Source organism: Papio anubis, chromosome 3 (assembly GCF_008728515.1).
Source record: "Papio anubis isolate 15944 chromosome 3, Panubis1.0, whole genome shotgun sequence".
NCBI lineage: Eukaryota > Metazoa > Chordata > Mammalia > Primates > Cercopithecidae > Papio > Papio anubis.
The window spans coordinates 181,629,898-181,652,891 of NC_044978.1; the positions used below are offsets into that span (position 1 = coordinate 181,629,898).

General features: G+C 45.6%; 1 protein-coding gene across 7 annotated transcripts in view; it reads right to left on the minus strand.

Annotated features, from left to right (window-relative positions):
* Window positions 1–22,994, minus strand: part of LOC116274223 (regulator of G-protein signaling 12) — a 110,153-nt gene that overhangs the window by 55,402 nt on the left and 31,757 nt on the right. For 6 of the 7 annotated variants that reach the window (XM_031664759.1, XM_031664760.1, XM_031664761.1 and 3 more), the window contains one exon: window positions 4,859–4,975. In XM_031664759.1, coding sequence (XP_031520619.1) covers window positions 4,859–4,975 — 117 coding nt within the window. Of the gene's footprint in view, window positions 1–676; window positions 4,739–4,858; window positions 4,976–22,994 lie in introns of those variants that run through there. The other variant, XM_031664764.1, reaches the window with a different exon arrangement.

Consider the following 22,994-nt stretch of genomic DNA (forward strand, 5'->3'; position numbering starts at 1 on the left):
TAAAACTCTTAGAAATCTAATATGCCATAACTCTCGTTATCATGTTGTATGCTACAGAAATAGCCAGATTTCCTTGTCAATTGCTAATTATAATGAACTTATACCAGATTTTAAACCATGGCTATTCTGTTTTTCTTATCCATTGTTATTGCTTTCATTTGTCTCTCTAAAAGTATTTGCAATCAGATTTCATGGAAAAGACTCTAAGAAGTACTCTTAAATACGGGTTTCTAATAACTTTAAGATTGACAGACTAACTGAAAATTCTTCAGAACTCTAATAAGGAAACAGACGAATTTGTGAAACTACTTATCAAGAGCAAGCAGAACAAAAATTAATTACATGAGATTAAATAACTGATGAGATGATTTTATGACTTCTATTTGAAACATTGTTGGTTCTTTACTTAAATGTTTGTTTTCCAGATCTAAGGATGTTTTCTCTTTTTTTCTTTTTTTTTTTGGAGATAGAGTCTCGCTCTGTCACCCAGGCTAGAGTGCAGTGGTGTGATCTCGGCTCACTACAAGCTCTGCCTCCCGGGTTCACACCATTCTCCTGCCTCAGCCTCCCAGGTAGCTGAGACTATAGGTGCCCGCCACCACGCATGGCTAATTTTTTGTATTTTTAGTAGAGACGGGGTTTCACCGTGTGAGCCAGGATGGTCTCGATCTCCGGACCTCGTGATCTGCCTGCCTTGGCCTCCCAAAGTGCTGGGATTACAGGCGTGAGCCACTGCGCCTGGCCAGGATGTTTTCTTTCTTAAACTGTCTATAACTTAACAGCAATCTGGTAAAGTATACTTCTGTGAAAACAAAAGTAAAAACATTTGCTTTTTCTCCCTACTCAATCCCTCCAAAATCTAGAAACTGTTCACAAGTATTCTTACGGCAACATGGTTATTTACAACAACAACAACAACAACAAAAATCTGTTCCCTCTTTATAGCAGGATACAACAGAAACCACTGGTTTTGTTCCCAACGCCATGTCTGGAATCTCAAATTTGAGAACGTGCATAGAACACCCTGCTTCAAGGGCTCCAGCCTCACAGCGGGTAAGTAAAAACTGTCACTTCCTGTCAGGCCCAGAAACCTTAAGACTGTAGGAAAAATCTATAGTCTGCCTTGGTTTGTCTTCCCAGCCTCAGGAGGCTGTTAAAATTGGAGTGATTTTTTTCTTGTGTGATCAAGGTAGAGAGAAGAAGCCATGCTTCTGAAGAAAAGCTGCAGTACTCCTGTTATTAGATGGGAGCCCTGTGCACTGGTTCCAAGCTCCCCAAGTCTTCCAACTTCCTCCCATCCAACTTTCTTCCGTAGAATTATTAAAAGCAGAGAACTACTCTATGCCTGAAGCCCTGTAAGCTGAAACTAAATGAATCTTAAGGGACAAATCTCATTCCTGATGCATGGGCCACACCAAGAGTTCACCAAACCACTGATGCCACAACCAGAGACACTCAGACCACAAGACAGGACTAGAAGCTGACAGCTTCATGCTGTGGGCAGCTTCTCCCAAGGCACTGGAATAAGACTCCATTTTATAATGAGACATTTACCCCTCTTAATGCCTACCTTTTTGACTCAGCACAATAATGGTGTAATCGAAATTTCACAATCAGTAGCTTTTGCTGGGAACTAGACAGAACCCGAAGAGATCCTTGAGTCCACCTAGTGGGTGACTTCGGCAACATTCCTAATACAACTGGTGCTCACTGCGCTTTAATCCAACTCAGTCATGGGACACTAGATGACAAACTTGGTCTACATTGTCCATTGCGTAAAGAAGGAAATGTCTGCGCTATTGCTGATACTACATGCTAAACCTGAATAAATTCTTCTGGGAAAATTAAGGCCCATATACCCAAAATGAGAAAACGGGTGTGGGCATGGTGGCTCGTGCCTGTAATCTCAGCAGAGGTGGGAAGATAGCTTGAGCCCAGGAGTTCAAGATCTGCCCGGGCAACATGAGAAACCCCATTCTCCACAAAAAGGAAAAAATACACACACACCAAAAAAGGAAACAGGCCATATATTATAAAAAGTCTCACCCAGTTTTCCACGGTCATTTGATTTATTTAACTGGTTGTCTTTAAGCCTATGTTCATGACTCAAAACATTATGCAACCTGGGATTGTCATATTATTATTAATTTCACTCTGCATTTTCCCTTTTTAAATTTTTTATCTGTTGCTTAAGGCTCTGCAGAAGTACAACTCCTAACAGAATCATGTTGGCCCAGCGTGTTGAGATGATGCCAACATCCATGGAACAGACAAAACCATACTTAACAGTGGACTCAGGTAGACTGCACCTGAGGGCCACTCCCTCCACACCTCCCTGGTTGCTCAAATGTGGATAAATGAGCTCGGACACTGACTCCTGGTCACAGTCACCTCCTGCTGATGTGGAACCAGACCACACCAAACTGGGACAGCTCCATCCCAGCACCAAGGGCAATCAAAGCCTGACTGCAGGTCAGCTATGCTTTTGGAGAAAGGTCTCAATTAAAAGGGGGAAATGCGAAAGTTATCAGAATGAAAATGGAGTCACTTGTATTAAAAACCCTAACAAAGTGTTATAGAGCCAGAGAAGGCCAGGAAGGGAGGGTTCTCATGCTCATAGACCTGATAACAAATCCATCACAAAAGACTGCAAAACCACAACCTTGCACACAGCCCATCTCAGCCTCACATACAAAAATATTCCTCTGAAGACATCTGTCCCGTAACTGCCTGTCCAACCTTGGACTGGTACCACCCTTGTTTAAGGCAATTATCTCAAAACAATCTTGTGATCCTCCTCATTTTTCCTTTAAAAACTGCTGTCTTCCTTGACCTCCCTGAATATTCATAGTTTACTACAGCATGCATATTCTCATTGCAATGCCTATTCCCAAATACTAATAAATATCGTTTTCTTATGGACAGCCTTCCTCCGTGTTATTCAGGATGATGGGCTCAAGAGGCAGACCACCCCTCACTTGGGAAGGCTGCTCAGATCCCTCTCCCAGGACTCATGGAAGGTGGCCAGCAGCGAGCAGGGCCCACACAGAAAAGGGCAGGCAGCCCTGCCACCTGGGCCATCCTCCTTGGCCCCAGTAAGAGAGTTACAGCCAGGAAGTTTAAGGTGTGGGGCAAAGACAGCAGGGACCACACGCCATGTGGAAAGCAGCAGGGCCCTGGTGGAGAGGGAACATCCACTGGGGACACCCAGTGATTAGACAATGGAGCTGTCTACCAGGAGCGTGGCACTGACCCTGGCATGGGGCAGGCCCGACAGCAATCCACCATGAAATAGAAGTTTGAATCCAGCAGGAAAGGGGCAGGTTGCGCAGAGCACGTGGCCCAGACCCACGTATCATTCACCACGGTACCAGCACAGCTCTGTCAGCCCACACCTAGGGCCACATTGTGAGTTCCTCATGACCAACAGAAAAGGAGGAAAATGAACAGGACTCGCGCACAGATGGTCAGCTCAGCATGGCAGCATGAGCCAAAAATGGTCCCGGGGTCCTCAGCCTCAAGCTAGGCCCTGCCTTAGGTAGCACACACATCTTTTGTGTCTTCATCAGCAGCATGGGCATCCCATTGCAGCTGATTCTGATTGCTGCCCGCCCAGATACACCATGCTAGCCCTGACGTGCCCTTCGAGTTCCCCAGAGAGACCAAGGCTAAACAGGCCATCCAAGGGCAGATTCCTATTTGCAGCCACAACGTGCCAATCCTCAGGACCCCTGCCATCCCTGAAGCCACCTATTCTCCTGGAAGAGCAGGAGCTGGAGCAGTCAGTGTGGATGGAGCCTGGCCACACTGCTCACGCAGATCCTTCCCAGCTAAGAACACTTGCCCCATCCCACAAGCGCTGAAGGAGACATGTATAAGAATGCTGTACGGGTAGATTCTCTCCCACTCCCACTGAGTGTCTATTGATAGCAGAAGGCATCAATCATCATCGTATACTCATAGCAGAATGCCATACATCAAGTAAAAGGACTGGACTGAAACTCCAAGAGTAAATCTTGAAAACATGACACAATGTTCTAGAATAAGACATTAATAAGAAGACATAGAATACAGCTGCACCTGTAGGACATTTTAAAACACGCCAAATGAGACAGTCAAAGGATCAGTGGTTGTCAGTGTTCAAGGGGAGGGTGCAGGGTAAACAGGTGGGGCACAGAGGATCTCCAGGGCGGTGGCTTTTTCGGTGATACACAACGGTGGGTACACGGCATGGGACATTTGTCCAAAGCCACAGAGAGGACAGCACAGGCGGGAACCCTCGTGTGAGCTGTGGACCTGAGCTAATAATCATATGTCCACCCTGGCCTGTCAACTGTAACAAACACCCACACCAATGCAGGACATAATGATCCTGACGGCGTATTTTTAACAAGTGGGTGGGGGCATAGAATTCTCTGTACTTTCTGTAAACCTAAAACTGCTATAAAAAATAAAATCTTTTCATTGTTCTTTACAAAAGAAGCACAGATAGAAGAGCCACACAAAATGACACTTACCCATGTCTGTGGATCACGCCCCATCTTTAAGGGGGCAATGACAGGCCCTACCTGGTAGAGTTTTTGTGGGAATTAAACCAGTTCATTTCTAGAAGTGTTCACTGGAGTCTGGCACACAGAAGAGCACCCCAGAAAGCCTGGTGACAGCTCAGACACATCACAGGGTAGAAAGGTCCCCAAACATGCATGGGATGCTGTCCCTCGGAAAACAGGGGTCACCACTACAGAGGGGGAGGGGAGGAGACCACAGGGACTCAGAAAAGAGCCAGACATATCTGCAAGGTGGATTTGCATTTTTTAAAACTTGAAGGAGAAAAGAAGAAAAATGAAAATTAAATTACCTCAAGATCATCAAGGGAGCGAGTGATACTGAATCTCTTAGATCTCCCAAATGATCTCCGAGCAGACGTGCGTTGAGAAGGCTGAGTGAGTCCAATTCCCCGCCCAAATTTTGAGCCCTAAACACAAAGAAAAAAGGCATCAGGTTATTCTTTTGGAAAGAGATGTTTAGTCTTGCCCAGTGCATGGCACAGTAGAAAATCAAGGAATACTGTGGAACAAAGACTTTTAAAAAAGAGAGATTTAAAAGTCATCCCAGGGTAAATCTTATGTTAGGTATATTTTATACAAGAAAAACACGCAAAATTAAAAGAAAAAAAAAAAAAAGGCATCCCAGGATCGTCAAGTATTTGCTCTGCCAACTGTGTGCCTCTGACGAAGCCTCCACCTCTGTAAACACAGAACAGGATGGCAGCAGCCCACCCCACAAGGCTGTTACCCAGATCAAATGAAATCACGTGCAAGGGTGCTTGGAAAGTGGGCACAGGACTTTCAGAGTAAAGATGATTAGTATGAATGCAGGTTTTCAGCAATGTCGTGCTTTTTCATAATTTTATAAGCACTTTAGGAAATGAAAGAATCCCTAAGCATTCAGCTGGTGTCTGAAGACCCAACCAACTCTGGCGCAGGAAATAACCGGCTATTAAAACATCCTGTCTGTCTTCCTCCAGGAAATGACCAGAATTAATTCAATTTGACAAACATCTATGTTGTGCCTATCATTATGCTGGACACTTCCCCAAATGAGAAACTGGCTCCAGCAAATCAATCACCACCACCTCCTAAAAACAAAAAGCATCACAGCTGGGAGCTCTGCTTTCCTGAGGACTTGGAATACTAAGTGACCAATTTCAGGCTTGAAGGAAGGGAACCTGTTTATGTCAAGATTTCGAGCCACTTTTGGCTCTCCACCTGCATAAGAGTCTTGTAGAAAACTTCGCAGCAATTTCTTGTAAGGCCCTGGGGAAACCTGCAGCATGCCTGCACCTTCCTGGAAGCAGATGGAGCAGGCCTCCCTCCCACTGCTCTCCCCTCTCTCCCTGCCCCCCGGCTGACACACCCCACACAGCCCATCATGTCCTCAGACCCATTCCCGCCTGGGTCTCCCTGCACTGGGCCGCTCCTCCTCAACTGAAAAGTCCTTCCTTCCCCACCCACTGTCATGGCCCAGCCCCACATCACCCCACACCTCCATCCTCCACCCTTCCTTCCGTCCACACTCCCATCTCTCCACCCTCCCCTCTGCCCACACCCCTAAGGACGGGCAGAGGGGCGGCACTATCCTCTTGGCAGGTGAGAGGTGCAGCACCCGGGGCCGTGGCTGCGGGAACACACGAGGACGCTCGGGAGGACGCCACCACTGGGCCCCCGCCAGGCCGGGAGGAGGCTCTAAGGCTGTCATCCTGAAAGTGGCGATGCCCAGCAGAGGGCAGCCAGCAGGCATAGGCCTAGAAGCACAGCGGCCAGGCGCCAGATGGACCGGTCAGCACAGGTATCAAGCACACACCAAGCTGAGTTACCACAGTTGCCAGCTCACTCCAAGGCACTAGTGGCACAACTGCTTGTTCTCAAACTAAGGAGCAGGCCCCCATGCACGCTGCACCCCCGAGGCTGGAGAATGCACCGCACTGGCCTGCACCTGCCTGCCTGCCGCTCCCACGGGGCTCAGCTCAGGCTCCCGCAGGCTCCTGCCTTCTATAAATCAGCCTGTAAGACACTCCTTGGAGGGAACCTGTGGTCCCATTCAGACACAGATGCGGCTTCCTGGTGTCTGCTCCCAATGGCAGGCACCTTGGGCGTCCTGCCACAGAGGGCTCTTCTGTGGTGACTGATAAATTGCCACCCCCGCTCTCTCCTGCTTAGGCCGGCATCCGTGTCCATGCTCTGGGTTCACACCCTCCTCTCACCCCTCCGGCTCACATTCTCTCTGAAGCATGCACTTCTTTGGTCACCTTTTGGGTTCCTTGCTAGCAAGTTAATGAATCTGACAGATTCTTGAGAAAAATTTGGCTAAGAAATTTCTTTTTCAAAAAATGTACCCACAGCTCACCTGAGCTGTAACATGTACCTGGAACCCAGCAATCCCCTTGCAGACCCACAACCCAGCCTCGTACACATCTGGCCTCCCTGCTGGTAGTCCTGTTCCCATGCCCGCCCCATGCTAGCCAGGCTTGGTGCCCTCAGAGGCTCCCGTGTGGCACCCTGTGCTGCTGGCGGGGGCTCCCCGGGTACCCACCTCGTGGTCTTTGTGCATGTTCTTCCCTCCCCTGACCCTCAACCCAAACAACCTCTCTTGTAAGAGACCTTTAAGCCCCCATCTAAGTTAGACTCCCCAGCGTCCTCTCTCCAAGCCTTTGGTCTTTTCCCTCCCACCAATGACACTGCTGTCAGCCATGAGGCATCTCCCCTAGGGGACTGCCATGGGACAACAGCAGCAAAGCCCTTCGCTTCGTCTGATGCTGTCTGAAAACTTGCTGCCCAGCACAGCGCCCGGCTCCTGGCAGGTGTGCGGCCCCAGCAGAGGGGAGGCCTGAGAAGGTGCTCAGCAGTGCTCGTGAGACACACGACACGGAGGCCACAACACGGGGGACTGACTGCCCAACAACGGGGAGCGCAGGGCACCAGTATGGCGTGCAGACGTGTGTTACGGCAATAGCAGTAACGGGAAACGTTCAGTCCGCTGCTAAAGCAACGAGTGATTTTGTTCTCATTACAGATTTGCTATTCTGTATCTTCTGCTCTCGGGAAGGGTGGGGAATGAACCCATGGCTTTGTGAGATTAAGGCTGTCAGAATCAAAATGAGTGACTTGTGTTAAAAACCCTAACAAACAGAGCTGGGGAGGGCCATGAAGGGAGAGCTCGCACATTAGTATGCCTGGGAATAACAAATCCATCACAAAGACTGCACAAACCACAGCCGTGCACACAGGACATCACAGCCTCACTCAGAACACACTGTGAGGACATCTGCCCAGCAACCACCCGCCCACCTTCAGCCTGATACCACCCTTGGTGCTTGCTGATCCTTGTCGCAAGGATAATTATCTCAAAACAATCATGTGATCCTCGTTTTTCCTTTAAAAGCCTTTGTTTTCTTTGGCCTCCCCAGCTATGCACTGTAGACCATGGCAAGTATCTGCCCACTCCAGTGCCCTGCTCCCAGATAAACATCATTCCTTTAAGAGAGCCTCTCACTGTTATTTAGGTGGACAGTGATAAGAAAATTTAATTTTTTTTTTTTTTTTGAGACAGGATCTCACTCTGTCACCCAGGCTGGAGGGAGAGGTATGATCATGGCTCACAGCAGCCGCGACCTCCCAGGCTCAAGTGATCCTCCCACCTCAGCCTCCTGAGTAGCTGGACCACAGGCATGTGCCACCACGCCCAGCTAATGTTTGTATTTTTTGTAGACACTGGGTCTTGCTGTGTTGCCCAGGCTGATCTCAAACTCCTGGGCTCAAGCAATTCGCTCACCTCAGCATCCCAAAGTGCTGAGATTACAGGTGTGAGCCACCACACCTGGCAGCCCTGACCACGCCCCGGGTGAGCAGCTCTTCCACAGTGAGCCTTGAAACTTGTTCCCAGCACAGGCAAAAGAAAGGACCTGTGATGCCTGGCCACACGTGGATGCGCTGTGCGCTTTGGAGATGTAAAGGAGAAAGGAAAAGTCTAACAAGCAGACAGAAAACAATTCTTGCAAAAAACTTAATCAACTCTCGGAACGAGGGCCAGTAACAGATGTCACACTTCCACAGCAGGGAGAGACCAGCATTTATTCGTGTTTCTCAAATAGACAAAGTTTTGTAAATTAATAAATTCAGATAATCACCACCGATTTAGCACCCCCCCCCCACCCCCGCTGGTGGACATAATCTCAACTCTTCCCCAAGGAGTACTAAACAGGGAAGACAATAATAAAAATGGCCTAAAAGGCCACTTGTTTCAAACTCCAGCTTTTAAGTTGAGAAGACTCCTCACAACTGTCTGAGAAGACAGGTGGCCCCCAGAGCACCATCTGCACCGCGCAGCCTTTGGCCACCGCACCCAGCACTCAAGGACACTGAGTGGCGCAGACACCGCCCGCTGCCCTCAGAGCCCGGTCAGCCTGGGCTCCCAGGCATCCAGGATGCAGTGAGCCGGCATGAACCAGCTGGCTTCAGGGAGAACCAAGGACCTCAGGCCAATCAACCTACCTGGCTACAGGGTCCCAAGGGACGGCCGGTCAACCGGCATTACTATCACAGACAGGCCCAGAAAAGCGTCAGGTTCCCTCCAAAATAAAACCGCTAGAAATGAGGGGAGGGGGACAGTAGAACCTCACCCCCTGCTCAGGTACCAAATTTCTCAGCCACTCTTGGTGCCAGCAATGAATTGCTGAGCACAGTGGCTCACGCCTGTAATCTCAACACTTTGGGAGGCCAAAGCGGGTGGAACACCTGAGGTCAGGAGTTCAAGATCAGCCTGACCAACATGGAGAAACCCTGTCTCTACTAAAAATACAAAATTAGCCAGGCATGGTGGCGCATGCCTGTAATCCCAGCTACTCGGGAGGCTGAGGCAGGAGAATCACTTGAACCCGGGAGGCAGAGGTTGCAGTGAGCTGAGATCACACCACTGCACTCCAGCCTGGGCAACAAGAGCAAAACTCTGTCTCAAAAGAAAGAAAAAGGAAAAAAGAAAAAACAACAAATCATCCCATGCAACCATCAGTTCAGAGCTAAGAATAATTTTGGCACAAGAACCATTCCAATGCCTCAATCCACGGATGAGAACCGGGAAGTCAGGGAAGCAAATCTGCTCAAAGTCACACAGCTGGTGGCTGACCTGGGACAATACCCAGCTCCAGCTGTGCTACTGCACTGATGTTTTTTATTACACTTTCAAAATAGTTATTCAATCTGATTTTAAAATCCAGATAACATAAAATTTACCACATTAGCTGGCTCAGTAGCATTAGATGTGTTCGTAATGTTATGCAAGCACCACCACCGTCCTCCAGAACTTTTCATCTTCCCAGAACGAAGCTCTGCCCCCATTTAACACACACTCTCCATTCCGCTCCCCCAAGCCCCCTCTCCCGCTTTCTGTCTTTATAATTTTGACTGCTCTAGGAATCCCATATAAGTAGAATCGGATAGTATTTGTTCTTCTATGACTGGCTAATTTCGCTGAAGTCCTCAAGGGCCGTCCATGTTGCAGTCTGTGTCAGAATGTCCTTCCTCTTCAAGGCTGAATAATATTCTGCGGTATGGATGGACCACACTGTTTATCCATCACCTGATGATGGACATCTGGGTGGCTTCCGCCTTTCAGCGATTACAATAATGCTGCTATGAACGTGTGTATAAAGAGCATCTCCTCAAGACCTTGATTTCAATTCTTTGGGTATATATGTAGAAGCAGGATTGTGGGCCATGCGGTCATTGTACTGTTCGTTCTTTGAGGAGCCACCACACTGTTTCCCACAGTGGCTGCAGCACTTGGCATTTCCAGCAGCGTGCCAGGGCTCCAACTCCTCCGCATCCTACCCAATACGGGTCATGTTCTCTCTTGTGGTGGTGGTGGCAGTTGTTTTACAGTAGCCATCCCAAGGAGCGTGAGGTGCTACCTCACTGTGTGTTTAGTTGGCACTGGCCTAATAATTGATGATGTTGGGCATCTTTTCACATGCTCATTAACTATTTGTGTATCTTCTTTAGAGAAATGTCTATTGAAGTCCTTTGCTCATCTTTTTAATTTTTCTTTTCCTTCATTTTTTTTTCTACTTCACAGTTTCACACTGGACCTTTGCCCATTTTTTTTTAATTTTAATTTCTCTTTATTTTCTTTTCTACTTCACAGAATTCACCCTGGACTTTCGCCCATTTTTTAACTGGGTTGTTTGTTCTTGTTGCTGAGTTATAGGAGTTCTCTATATACTCTGCATATTAGCTCCATATCAGACACATGGCGTACAAATGTTTTCTCCCATTCTGTGGGTTGCCTTCATTCTGTGGGTTGTGTTTTTTAATGCATAGAGTTTTTACTTTTTTTTTTTTTTGAGACAGAGTCTCGCTCTGTCACCCAGGCTGGAGTGCAGTGGCCGGATCTCAGCTCACTGCAAGCTCCGCCTCCCGGATTCACGCTATTCTCCTGCCTCAGCCTCCCAAGTAGCCGGGATTACAGGCGCCCGTCACCTCGCCTGACTAGTTTTTTTTTTTTTTTTTGGTTTTTTTTTTTTTTTAGTAGAGATGGGGTTTCACCGTGTTAGCCAGGATGGTCTCGATCTCCTGACCTCGTGATCCGCCCATCTCGGCCTCCCAAAGTGCTGGGATTACAGGCTTGAGCCACCGCACCCAGCCAGTTTTTACATTTTGATGTAATGCAATTTATGTATTTTTTTCTTTCTTTACCCACACTGCTAGAACTAAAAATTCCTAACCAATTCGGTCTAAATGAACACTAGTCCATAAGCCCCAATGGGGCAAGGACCGTGTCCTGGTCACGACTACACCCTCACCCCTCCCACAGTGCTTGGTGCATACTAAGTACTCAGTGAATACTTACTGAACAAATGGACTGTAGGCAAGAGAGTATATAGCTTACAAGAGAGACCAGATAATCTGAAGGTATTTCCAAAAAGAGGCAATATAGAGATTTACAAGGAGTCAGATTTCTAGCTCACACCTTCACATCTCCTGCTATATTCTTCTGGGTTCACTCAGCAGACAGAAACCACCTGTGGTTCTAACAGAGAGTCCCGTGTAGAGAAGGGGTAGCTTGGTATTGAGGGATGGAAAGGCAGAGGGACTCTGAGATGCCATGGAGTAGCAACCTTGGGAAGCAGCTGCCACCCCAGGGCTGGGGGAACGCGGGGAAGCAGAGGGAATTACTCCAACTCGGCAGCTCAGAGGAAAAGAGCCAGTGAAGCTGGGGCCCAGACCACTGAGGGGCATGGGGCTCGAGCCCTCAGGTTTTGTTTGTTTGTTTGTTGAGACACAGTTTCACTCTGTCACCCAGGCTGTACTCCAGTGGTGAAATCTGGGCTCACTGCAACCTCCCACCTCCCAGATTCAAGCAATTCTCCCGCCTCAGCCTCCCAAGTAGCTGGGACTACAGGCACACACCACCATGCCCAGCTATTTTTTTTTGTATTTTTAGTAGAGATGGGGTTTCACTATGTTGGCCAGGCTGGTCTTGAACTCCTGACCTCAAATGATCCGCCCACCTTGGCCTCCCAAAGTGCTGGGATTACAGGCATGAGCCACCGTGCCCAGCCCAGTTTTTTGGGATTTTTAGAGTTGGGGGTCTCACCCTATCTCCCAGGCCGGAGCGCAGGGGTACGATCACAGGGGAGGGCAATTCCTGGCCTCCCAAAGTGCTCAGATTACAGGTGTGAGCCATGGCGCCCACCCCATCCATTGTTTCTGAGGGGCCAGGAGGTTGGCGCAGTGAGCTGGGCAAACTGCAAACTGAGAGGGGAAGGAACTGCCCCTGTGGGGGTGAAACGTTGCTACGGTGACACTCCAGCCTTGCCAGCTCCAGGAAGCACCCCTGGGGATAGAGCCTGACAAGGATGCAGCTGTGAGCAGAAAGGTGGTGCTGAGACCCTGTTGGTGTCATAGAGGGTGGGCTTAGGGCTGAGGGCAGTAAGCTGAGTACCCAGCACACCTGGTTAAATCTGTTACAACAAAACTCTATGCGGCAGGAAGAATTCTAAGCCCAAAAGCAAAACTATTTTAGAATCAACAAAATTCCATTTCAAACATAAAACTAGACAAACTTACAGCAATGATTATGGAGCAACGTGTAAGGAACCAAAGAAAGGTTTCCAGGTCATAGCAAAGCACCTTTTGTGAAATGAAGGAGAAAAATGTGCACAAAGACTGGGTGTCCCATTCAAGAAAGAAAAAGATGAATATTATACATGAAAAGACATTTAGGTAGAGATATTAATTTAAATTATTCCAAAATATCTTAGGGCCTACAATGTCCCAAGCAATTGGCGAAGACTAGAACCTTTAAAGACAGAAACAAAGCACATAATTGCTTCACCAGTAAAGGAGGTGGGTGTGGACTAAGGAAATAAGCCAAACAGGCTTGAAATCAAAACAAGACAAAAAATAAGGCAAGAAAGCAGGGAGGGAGAACCTAGGAAAAGTGGATTTACAGAAAGAATGCAGTAATATCCCAGAGCCAAGACTCAGTGTGCCAGTCACCCAATACATCAGTGACCCACATCTGCCAATTCAGCCTGATCTTCTTCTTGAGCTGTCAGAAGAATCTGCCACTTGTAGTAATAATTCGAAAACAGAAATGGAAAAGCTTAAATAAAAAGGCGAAGTGTTGACTCAGAAAAAGCTGGTTTCACTAGATTAATAATAGACAAAACAGGCTTTATCCCTAATTTTAAATTTTTTAAATAAAAAATTATTGAAATCCTCTGGAAGGAGGAAAAAATAAAAGATTCAATATACAAGGAAAAGGAGAAGGGAGGGAGAAGAGAAGGAAGAGGGACAGCAAAGTTCTACCATTAATTTTTTATGTTTTGTGAGACTACAGTAGTCTTGATACCAAAACTCAACAAAGATAGTGAGAAGGGAAAGTACGAGATAGTCTCACTCAAACACAGATTTTAAAATTATACAAAAATAGTAGTAAACCAAATACATCAGTGTATAAAAAGATGATCATAAGTTAGGTTTATCTCAGGAATGCAAGTATGGTCTATCATCTGAAAATCAATCATTGTAATTTGCCATGTTAGCATCAAAAGGCAGAAACATGATCTCAATGAATGCAAAGTAACAAAGAAAAGAGCTAAAATTTAACACCCATTCATGAAAACAAGTATTAACAAATAAGAATGAAGGAAACTTTCTTAAACTTAATAGGGTAGCTAGACATAAAAAGCAACTAGTCAATTACACTCCCATATATCACATGAGCTAGCATTTATAATTTATTCTATTTTTATTCCTTTTCCAATCAGCTTCCTCAGGTTGAAGCCTTCACAGTTTTTAAAAGGTACCATTTACAATGGCAAATAAAATCATAAGGTACCAAGAAACAAATCTAGCTAGAGAATAAATCTAATTAAAGATGTTTATGAAGGAAATTACAAAGTTTTACTGAAATAAACCAAAATGAGAGAGAAGAGAGATACTATTTGCATGGATAGGAAGGCTTGATACCCTAAAGATACCAATTCCTTAAGCTGATCTACAGATTAAAACACAAAATGTCAGTAGCATTTTGGGGAATCTGTAAACTGGTTGTAGAATCTACATAAAAGAGCAAGGCCCAAGCACAGACAAGAAAACCTGCCCTGTAAGACCTAAAGACTTACTATAAAGCTCTAGTAATTTTTTAAAGTACAGTTGGGGATACTGACTAGGAAGGAACAGAGAACCGAGAAACAGACCCACACATACTTGAACACATGATCCATGACAGAGGGGGCATTGCTGATCTACGTGGAAGGATGAGATTAGTGCTAGAACCACTGGTTACCCACAGATAAAAAAACTAACTTTTGTCTTGCCTGATTCTTTTCATAAACATTAACTCCAAGGAACTTTAACGGGAAAAAGGGAGAAAATCGTTTTTGACCTCAGGTAGTAATAAATGTATTAAATAAGACACAGACCAGGTGCAGTGGCTCATGCCTGTAATCCCAGCACTTTGGGAGGCCAAGATGGGAGGATCACTTGAGGTCAGGAGTTTGAGACCAGCCTGGCCAACATGGTGAAACCCTGTCTCTACTAAAAATATAAAAATCAGCCAGGTGTGGTGGTCTGTCTGTAATCCCAGCTACTTAGGAGGCTGAGGCAGGAGAATCGCTTGAACCCGGGGAGGTGGAGGTTGCAGTGAGACGAGATCGCACCACTGCACTCCAGCCTGGGCGACAAAGTGAGACTCCATCTCAAAAATATATATATAAGACACAAAGGGTAAACTATAGGAAAAAAGATTATACATCTGGCTAGAGAGTGAAAATAGGAGTCATGCCCAGGGCAGGGACACGTGCGACACGCACAATCAGCCAGGGACTAGCAGCCGGCATCTATCATTCCCACAGTCCATGAGGAAAAGACAGCCCAAGAGGAAAGAGGGATGAAAAAGTGTGAGTAGGTGCCTCAACAGAGAGGAAACGCAGAGCCTTATAACCAAAGGAATGCAAATCAAAGCCAGATGAGATACCACTTTACAACTCCCAGATTGGCAAAAAATTTAAAAGTCTGGCAAGCATACCTGGAGACAGGTACAAGAACGTTCACTAGTGCATTATTAGTAATTTTTTAGTGGCTCTGCGTATGTAGCAGTAGATTCACGCAATGGATTATACAGAGTTAAAATGAACAGACTGCGACTACCAATAACATCATGGATAAACCATTGAAATAACATGAAGTGATTAAAAACAAGTTGCAGACAACCGTGTTATTAAGCCATTTCTATAAAACTGAAGCAGCAGCAAAACTAATCGATACACCGCCACCGATTCCAACTCTTCAGACACTTCTGGTTCTGCCGGGACATGGCGGCCACCTTGCTCTGAACAGTCTTACTTTCCTAGAAACCCCATAGAGCATAAGCCAATAGTGAGGGGGCCACACTGGTATCTACCCCTTTGCTCACAGATCCTCTACCTCCATGGCCCCGGAGCCATCTGTCCTACTGATCCCAGCTTCTCAGGGGGCCCCTGCCCTATTCCAGCATGGTGGGGGCTTCCGCCCACTGCTTCCCAGCCCCTCCCCAGGCCTGAAGCTGTCCTCACTGTGACACCATTCCCCAGAGAGCACACTCGGGGACCGTGGTCAGGACGAACTCCATGGGCAAACGCTGCCGGGACTAGGAAAGGTCACCTGCTGCGGGCTGCACAAAGCCCTAGGCCCCCAGCTCTGCTGCAGGCCCATGAGGCTCCCCTCCCTGGAGCCGCCGTTCCTTCCCAGGACCGGGTGGACTCAGAGTGCCACTGCCCAGTGTCTGCCTCCCCTCTTTCCGCTGGGGACGGAGAGCAGTGCGATGCTGGCCCCTGGGATCCCTGTTTACACAGCGTAATGGCCAACACCACCCTTCCCAGAGATACTTGCATCATGGGGCCTTAGCTGTGACCCTTTTAGAAGTATCATCCAGGTTTGTTTGTTTTTTTTTCTTTACAGTCTATTTTGAAACTTCCTCTCATTGTACCGGAAAAACAGCATAAAATCTATGTGCTGAAGCTGAAACTCTCCTGGCCTGCAATCCATGGAGCCTGTCATTGGTTACACCATGTAAGTACAATTTGTTTCCAAGGCCATCTCTCATTGACTTTGTTCTTATTAAAACAATTTTTAAAATAATTTTTACTTTTCCTTCAAATGAAGTTTTTTTTTTAGTAAATATGTTCATATTTCCATCATAAGAAGTTGAAACAACACAAGATAAAAATTCCCTGGATTCTTCCCAGTTTTCATTTACTACCTCTGAGATAACTACTAGTACCCATTTGGAGTGTTTCCTTTGTATTTTTTCCATATATTTACATATAAACATATGTGCACTTTAAAACGTATAGGTTTCTTTGAGGGGTGTTGGAATTTTTTACACAAAAATAGGATATTAAATATATGTGTTTTTGTGACTTGCTTTTTCCACTCAATATGCCCTCAGGAGCTTCCCTATCAGTAATGTATTGATCCACTTTGTATGACAGAGGCTGCTCGCCATTCCTGCAAATAACCAGTCTCTCCTTCTTCCACAGGAATAGAAATCTTAGCTAGACACATGGCTGTCCAGCTAAGGACTACATTTCCCAGCCTCCTTTGCACTAGGCAAAGCCATATGACTAAGTCTGTCCAGTGAGATGTCTGCAACTTCCAGACTGTGCCTCCACCTCCCTCTCTCACTGCTGACGGAAATGGGGAAGTGAAGCTAAGGAGCTATCTCAAAGTTCAGGGCAAAAGCCACATGTGAAGAGCAGTAACGACACAACAGAAGGCACCCTGGGTTCCTGATGAGGGTGGAGCCTCCACACCAGCTCTGGAGGATTTACTCAAACTACACTTCTTATATCTAAACCACTATTATTTTATATTGTGCTGTTACAGCATAGAAACTCATATTTTAAATAAGTGTATGAATCCCATAGTATGAAAATGCTACATTTTTCTTTACTCCATTGTCAACAGACAATTTCACTCAATCAAAAAAAATTAAGTGCCTTCTAACTGCCAGGCACTGTTCTAGTGCTATTGTTGCAAACCAGGCTGCAATAAAGATCCTGGATCACAATTCTTCATGCCTTTCCAGTACAGGTATCTTCTCTCCGTGATTGAAGGGAGAAGGCAAGGAGGAGGAGCCCGCAGTCCATTATTTCACTTTAACTAGGGTTACCCGAGAAAAGAAAGGTGACCTAATCAAATCTCCTTGTAAACTTGCTAATGAAAGACCTCCTGGCAAACCCAAGGATATTTGCTAGCAGGAGAATCATTGTCTGTGGAATGTTTTCAGCAGGATGTACCTGGTGTGTCTAGGATTGCTCATAATAAATAAACTTGGAATCCTAGGAGTTATGGAGTACGGATCCCTGAAAAATGTCACATAAACTATGCAGCTCTCACAGTACAAAATGGACATACTTCATGGTCAACAACTTCCCCCATGTAAGTGATGTGAGCAGGTGCATTTGCTTAGAGACCTCCCATGTGAAATTTGGGCCAGACCACGTCCTCACACAGGAGGAAAGAACCAGGTAGTGTAATTGGCAGACAACTTCTCTCTGCTTCTATAAAGCCTCACAATTACATGTGTCCTAGAAATTATTAGGAAGCTTGATATGTAATAAGATCAGTGACTCCCAAAAGTTTAATCTAACAGTTTTATCATTGTGTTTTCTTAAAGGGAAAATTTGTTTTAAAAAGGCAAAAGAATTCCTTCTCTTACTCCTTCCTCAGTTAAATGTAATAGACTGAAATTTTGCTTTCATGGACTCAGGTTTGTAAGAAATTTCACTTTAAAATGTACCTTTATTTTATATAACTCAATCTGATTTTCTAACTCTAAGCCAAAATTACACCTGATGCAGATTTAATTCAGTCATTTCTAAGTAAACAGTCAAATTAACTTTTCTGTCAATTCCGCTCTTTAGTGTTTCAGTTGCATCACATTCAAGCCCTCTTGGGTGCGCACACTGTTCCCCTCCCTGCGGTTTCAGTGGATGAGGGGACGTTTGTGTAACTGTTGCTTCGACATCACAGGGTGAGGCCCCCAGTCTCTCAAGTGTCACTTGGTTTGGTCCTGTGCTCACCTCATTCTCCCACTGCCACTCATGTGTCTGTCACTGGACACATGTTGAGCTCTTATTCATGACTTTGGCACTGGCTCCTTCAGGGACAGACATGGCCTCAATCAATCCCAAGGAGATACTGTTATAGGCTGAAATGTGTTCCCACAATCCAGTTGTGTTGAGATCCTGACCCCCAATACGGTGGAATGTGACTGTATTTGGAGACAGGGCCTTTACAGGGATAATTAAGGTAAAATGAGGTCATTAAAGTAGGCTTTAGTTCATTACGACTGGTGTCCTTATAAGAAAAAGGGATTAAGACTGAGAGATGCACAGAGGGAAGACGATGTGAAGACACAGGGAGAAGACGGCCATTGGCCAGCCAAGAAGATGGGCCTCAAAATAAATGAACCCTTGACAACTGACCTCAGACATGCTGCTGACCTCTTCATCTCAGACTTCACCTTCCTGGACTATGAGAGAATCAATGTCTGTGTCCCAGCTGGCCAGTCAGTGGAACCTTATAATGGCAGGTGAGCAGGCTAAGACTGTCCACACTGCACCCGCCACAGCAGGCCCCTAGCCTAGCCCCATGGTTGGCCTGGGTACAGGCCCATGAGCACATTCACAGTCGTGTGCAACACACTCTCTCAAGCTCTGTGACCCCTGGGAGCCCACAGGAACTTCTTGTGCCACCCAGAGTCATCCCTTGCCCTGATCCCGCTCCCACCTTCTATGGGGCAGTCCCCCTCCAAGTTCTGCACTCCTGGGTCCCAAACATGAGGGCAGCTTCCATCGGGGTCACCATGGAACTCAAAGTGGAATGTGAAGGCTCCTCCCAGCCACGTGACCCCCTGGTTCTCTCCAATTCTCCTCTTCTCACCCCACAGCTCAGGTGTTTCTCACAGGGAGGGTGGGGAAGGACGCACTGATGCTTGCAGTGTGCAGCTCGGTCTTTCTGCCTTTCATCTGAATCCTCGGCTCTTCAACCTGGAATCCAACAGCTGAGCCTCCTGTCCTGACAACTTCCCCTTGGGGTTAAAGGTGACCCCGTGACCTCCCATCCAGATTGGACATGGTTAGTAGACAAGGGGGAGGAAAAGTCAGGCCAGGTAACAGACCTCAGAAGGCCAGTCTGCTCACAGAGCTGCCCGCACACCCCATGACTTTGCTTTCTTTAGGACACAGTCACATGTAGTTTGAAGAACCAGGGCAGCCAGGTCAAAAGTTTTCTAAGTTTACAGGAGAAAACTATAAACAAACACTCCCAATACAGCTCCTGCTGACTTTGCGTAAGACCCTAGAGTAAGAGAAATCTCACCATCTGCATTATCACCTAACTGCAAAACTACTACATCTAGACCTGCATCTCTCTGTCCCTACTGTGTGTATATACATTGTCGCAGTCCATTTTCTGTTGCTATAACTGAATACCTGAGACTAGGTAATTTATTTTTTTTTAAAAAAGAAATGTATTCATTACCATCCTGGAGGTCAAGGGACTGCATCTGGTGAGGGCCTGCTTGCTGGTGGGGACTCTGTACAGAGTCCTGAGGTAGCACAGGGCATCACATGTTGAGGGAGCTAAACTGGCTCTTAACAAACCCACTGTCTATTTTTCTTAGATATGATTCAAATGTATTTGTTTAAAGGCATGGAGTACAAGTACAATTTTGTCATTATACATGCACAGACTGCACAGTGCTGAAGTCTGGGCTTTGAGGGTATCCATCACCCAAATGACATACATTGCACCCATTCAGAAATTTCTCATCACCCACCCCTCCTCCCACCCCCTCACCTTTCCAAGTCTCCATTCTCTACCATTCCACTCTCTACATCCACGTGTATATATTATTTACCTCACACTTATAAGTGTGAACATGTGGGATTTGTCTTTCTGTATCTGACTTGTTTCACTTAGGATAATAGCCTCCAATTCCGTCCATGTGGCTGCAAAAGACAAGATTTCTTTCTTTTGATGGCTGAAACCCATCCATTGGGTATAGATGCCACGTTTCCTTTATCCATTCACCCACCGATGGACACTTCGGTTGATTCCATATCTTTGCTACTGTGGATAGTGCTGCAATAAACAGAAGAGTACAGGTATCTTTTTGATATAATGATTTCTTTTCCTATGGGTAGCTGGATACCCAGTAGTAGGATTGCTGGTTCAAATGGTAGCTCTATTTTTAGGACTTTGAAAAATCTACATACTGTTTTCCATAGAGGCTGTACTAATTTACATTCCCACTGTGGGGAAAAGAAAGAGATCAGCCTGTTACTGTGTCTATATAGAAAGAAGTAGACATAAGAGACTCCATTTTGTTTTGTATTTGAAATGCTGTTAATCTGTGACCCTACCCCCAACCTTGTCCTTGCAAGAGACATGTGTTGCGGTGACTCAAGGTTTAATGGATTTTGGGCTGTGCAGGATGTGTCTTTGTTAAACAAATGCCTGAAGGTAGCTTGCTGGTTAAAAGTTATCACCATTCTCTTAATTTTAACTACCCAGAGACACGTACACGGCCAAAGGTCGCAGGGACCTCTGCCTAGGAAAGCTAGGTATTGTCCAAGGTTTATCCCCATGTGATAGGATGAAACAATGTTGCTAAAAAGTTTATCTCAAGGCACAGGATTTTCCTTTGAACTTACTCATATCACAGAGGTTTTTGTTCTTATGTCTTACTGCTAATTTCCTCCCTAAAAATGATTCTATTGTCCTGCCACTCCCTTATCTTTAAGATGGTAAAGATAATTATCAATAAATACTAAGGGAACTCAGAGACCGGTGCCGGCGTGGGTCCTCTGTAAGCTGAGCGCCGGTCCCCTGGGTCCCCGCTTTTCTTTCTCTATACTTTGTCTCTGTGTCTTATTTCTTTTCTCAAGTCTCTCGTTCCACCTAACGAGAAACACCCACAGGTGTGCAGGGGCAGGCCACCCCTTCACCCACCAACAGTGTATAAGAGTTCCCTTGACAACATCTGCTATTGTTTGACTTTTTATTAACAGTCATTCTGAGTGAGGTAAAATGATATCTCACTGTGGTTTTAATTTGCACTTCTCTGATGATAACTGATACTGGGCATTTTCTTATATGCCTGTTGAACATTTGTATATCTTCTTTTGAAAAATGTCTATTTGGCCGGGCGCGGTGGCTCAAGCCTATAATCCCAGCACTTTGGGAGGCCGAGACAGGCGGATCACGAGGTCAGGAGATCGAGACCATCCTGGCTAACACGCTGAAACCCCGTCTCTACTAAAAAAAATACAAAAAACTAGCTGGGCGAGGTGGCAGCGCCTGTAGTCCCAGCTACTCGGGAGGCTGAGGCAGGAGAGTGGCATAAACCCGGGAGGCGGAGCTTGCAGTGAGCTGAGATCCGGCCACTGCACTCCAGCCTGGGCGACAGAGCGAGACTCCGTCTCAAAAAAAAAAAAAAAAAGAAAAATGTCTGTTCATATCCTTTGCCCACTTTTTAATGGTGTTATTTTGTTGCTGTGAGTTGTTTGAGTGCTCATATATTCTGGATATTAGACCCTTGTCAGGTGCATATTTTGGAAATATTTTCTTCCATCCTGCAGGCTATCTGTTCACTCTGTTGATTATTTCTTTTGCTATGCAGAAGTTCTTTAACTCCCACTTGTCCAATTTTGTTTCTGTTGCCTGTACTTCTGAGAATTCAACAATAAATTATTTGCTGAGACCAATCTCCAAAAGAGTTTCCCTAGGTTTTCTTCTAGTATTTTTATAGTTTCAGGTTTAAGTCTTTAATCCAGCTTGAGTTGATTTTGTGTATGGTGAGAGATACAAGTCCGGTTTCATTCTTCTACACAGGGCAATCCAATTTTCCCAGTACCATTTATTGAAAAGGATGTCTTTTCCCCATTGTCTGTTCTCGCTAACTTTGTCAAAGATCACTTAGCTGTAAATATGTGGCTTTATTTCTGGGTTCTCTATTTTGTTGTCTAGTTTTATACCAGTAACATGCTGTTTTGGTTACTACAGCCTTGTATAATTTGAAGTCAGGTAATGCAATATCTCCAGCTTTGTTCTTTTTGCTTAGAATTGCTTTGGCTATTCAGGCTCTTTTTTGGTTCCATATAAATTTTAGGACTGCATTTTCTACTTCTGTGAAAAATTACGTTGGTATTTTGGTAGGGATTACATTGAATCTGTAGATTGCTTCAGACAGTGTGGTCACTTTAATATTAATTATTCCAGTCCATGAACATGGATGTTTTTCCATTGGTTTGTGTCATCTACAATTTCTCTCATCAGTATTTTGTAGCTTTCCTTGTGGAAATCTTTCACTTCCTTGGTTCAGTTGATACCTAGGTATTTTATTTTTGTAGTTATTGTAAATGGGACTGCTTCCTTGATTTCTTTCTCAGCTAGATCATTATTGGTGTAAAGAAACACTACTGATTTTTGTACATTGATTTTGTATCCTGCAACTTTGCTGAATTTATTTATCCAATCTAAGAGTTTTTCAGTCAAGTCTTTAGGTTTTTCTAGATATAGGATCACATCTAGCCAGAGGCGGCGGCTCACACCTCCCAGCACTTTGGATAGCCAAGGCAGGCAGATTGCTTGAACCAGAAGTTTGAGATCAGCCTAGGCTACACTGTAACACTCCATCTCTACAAAAAAATTTAAAAATTAGTCAGGCATGGTAGTATGCACCTGTAGTCCTAGCTACTTGGGAGGCTGAGGCTGGAGGATCCCTTGAGTCCAGGAGTTTGAGGTTACAGTGACCTAGGATAGCAGCACTGTGCTCCAGTCTGCGTGACAGAGCGAGACTTTGTCTCAAAAAAAAAGATTATGTCTTCAGCAAACCAGGATAATTTGACTTCCTCTTTTCTAACTGGTATGCCTTTTATTTAT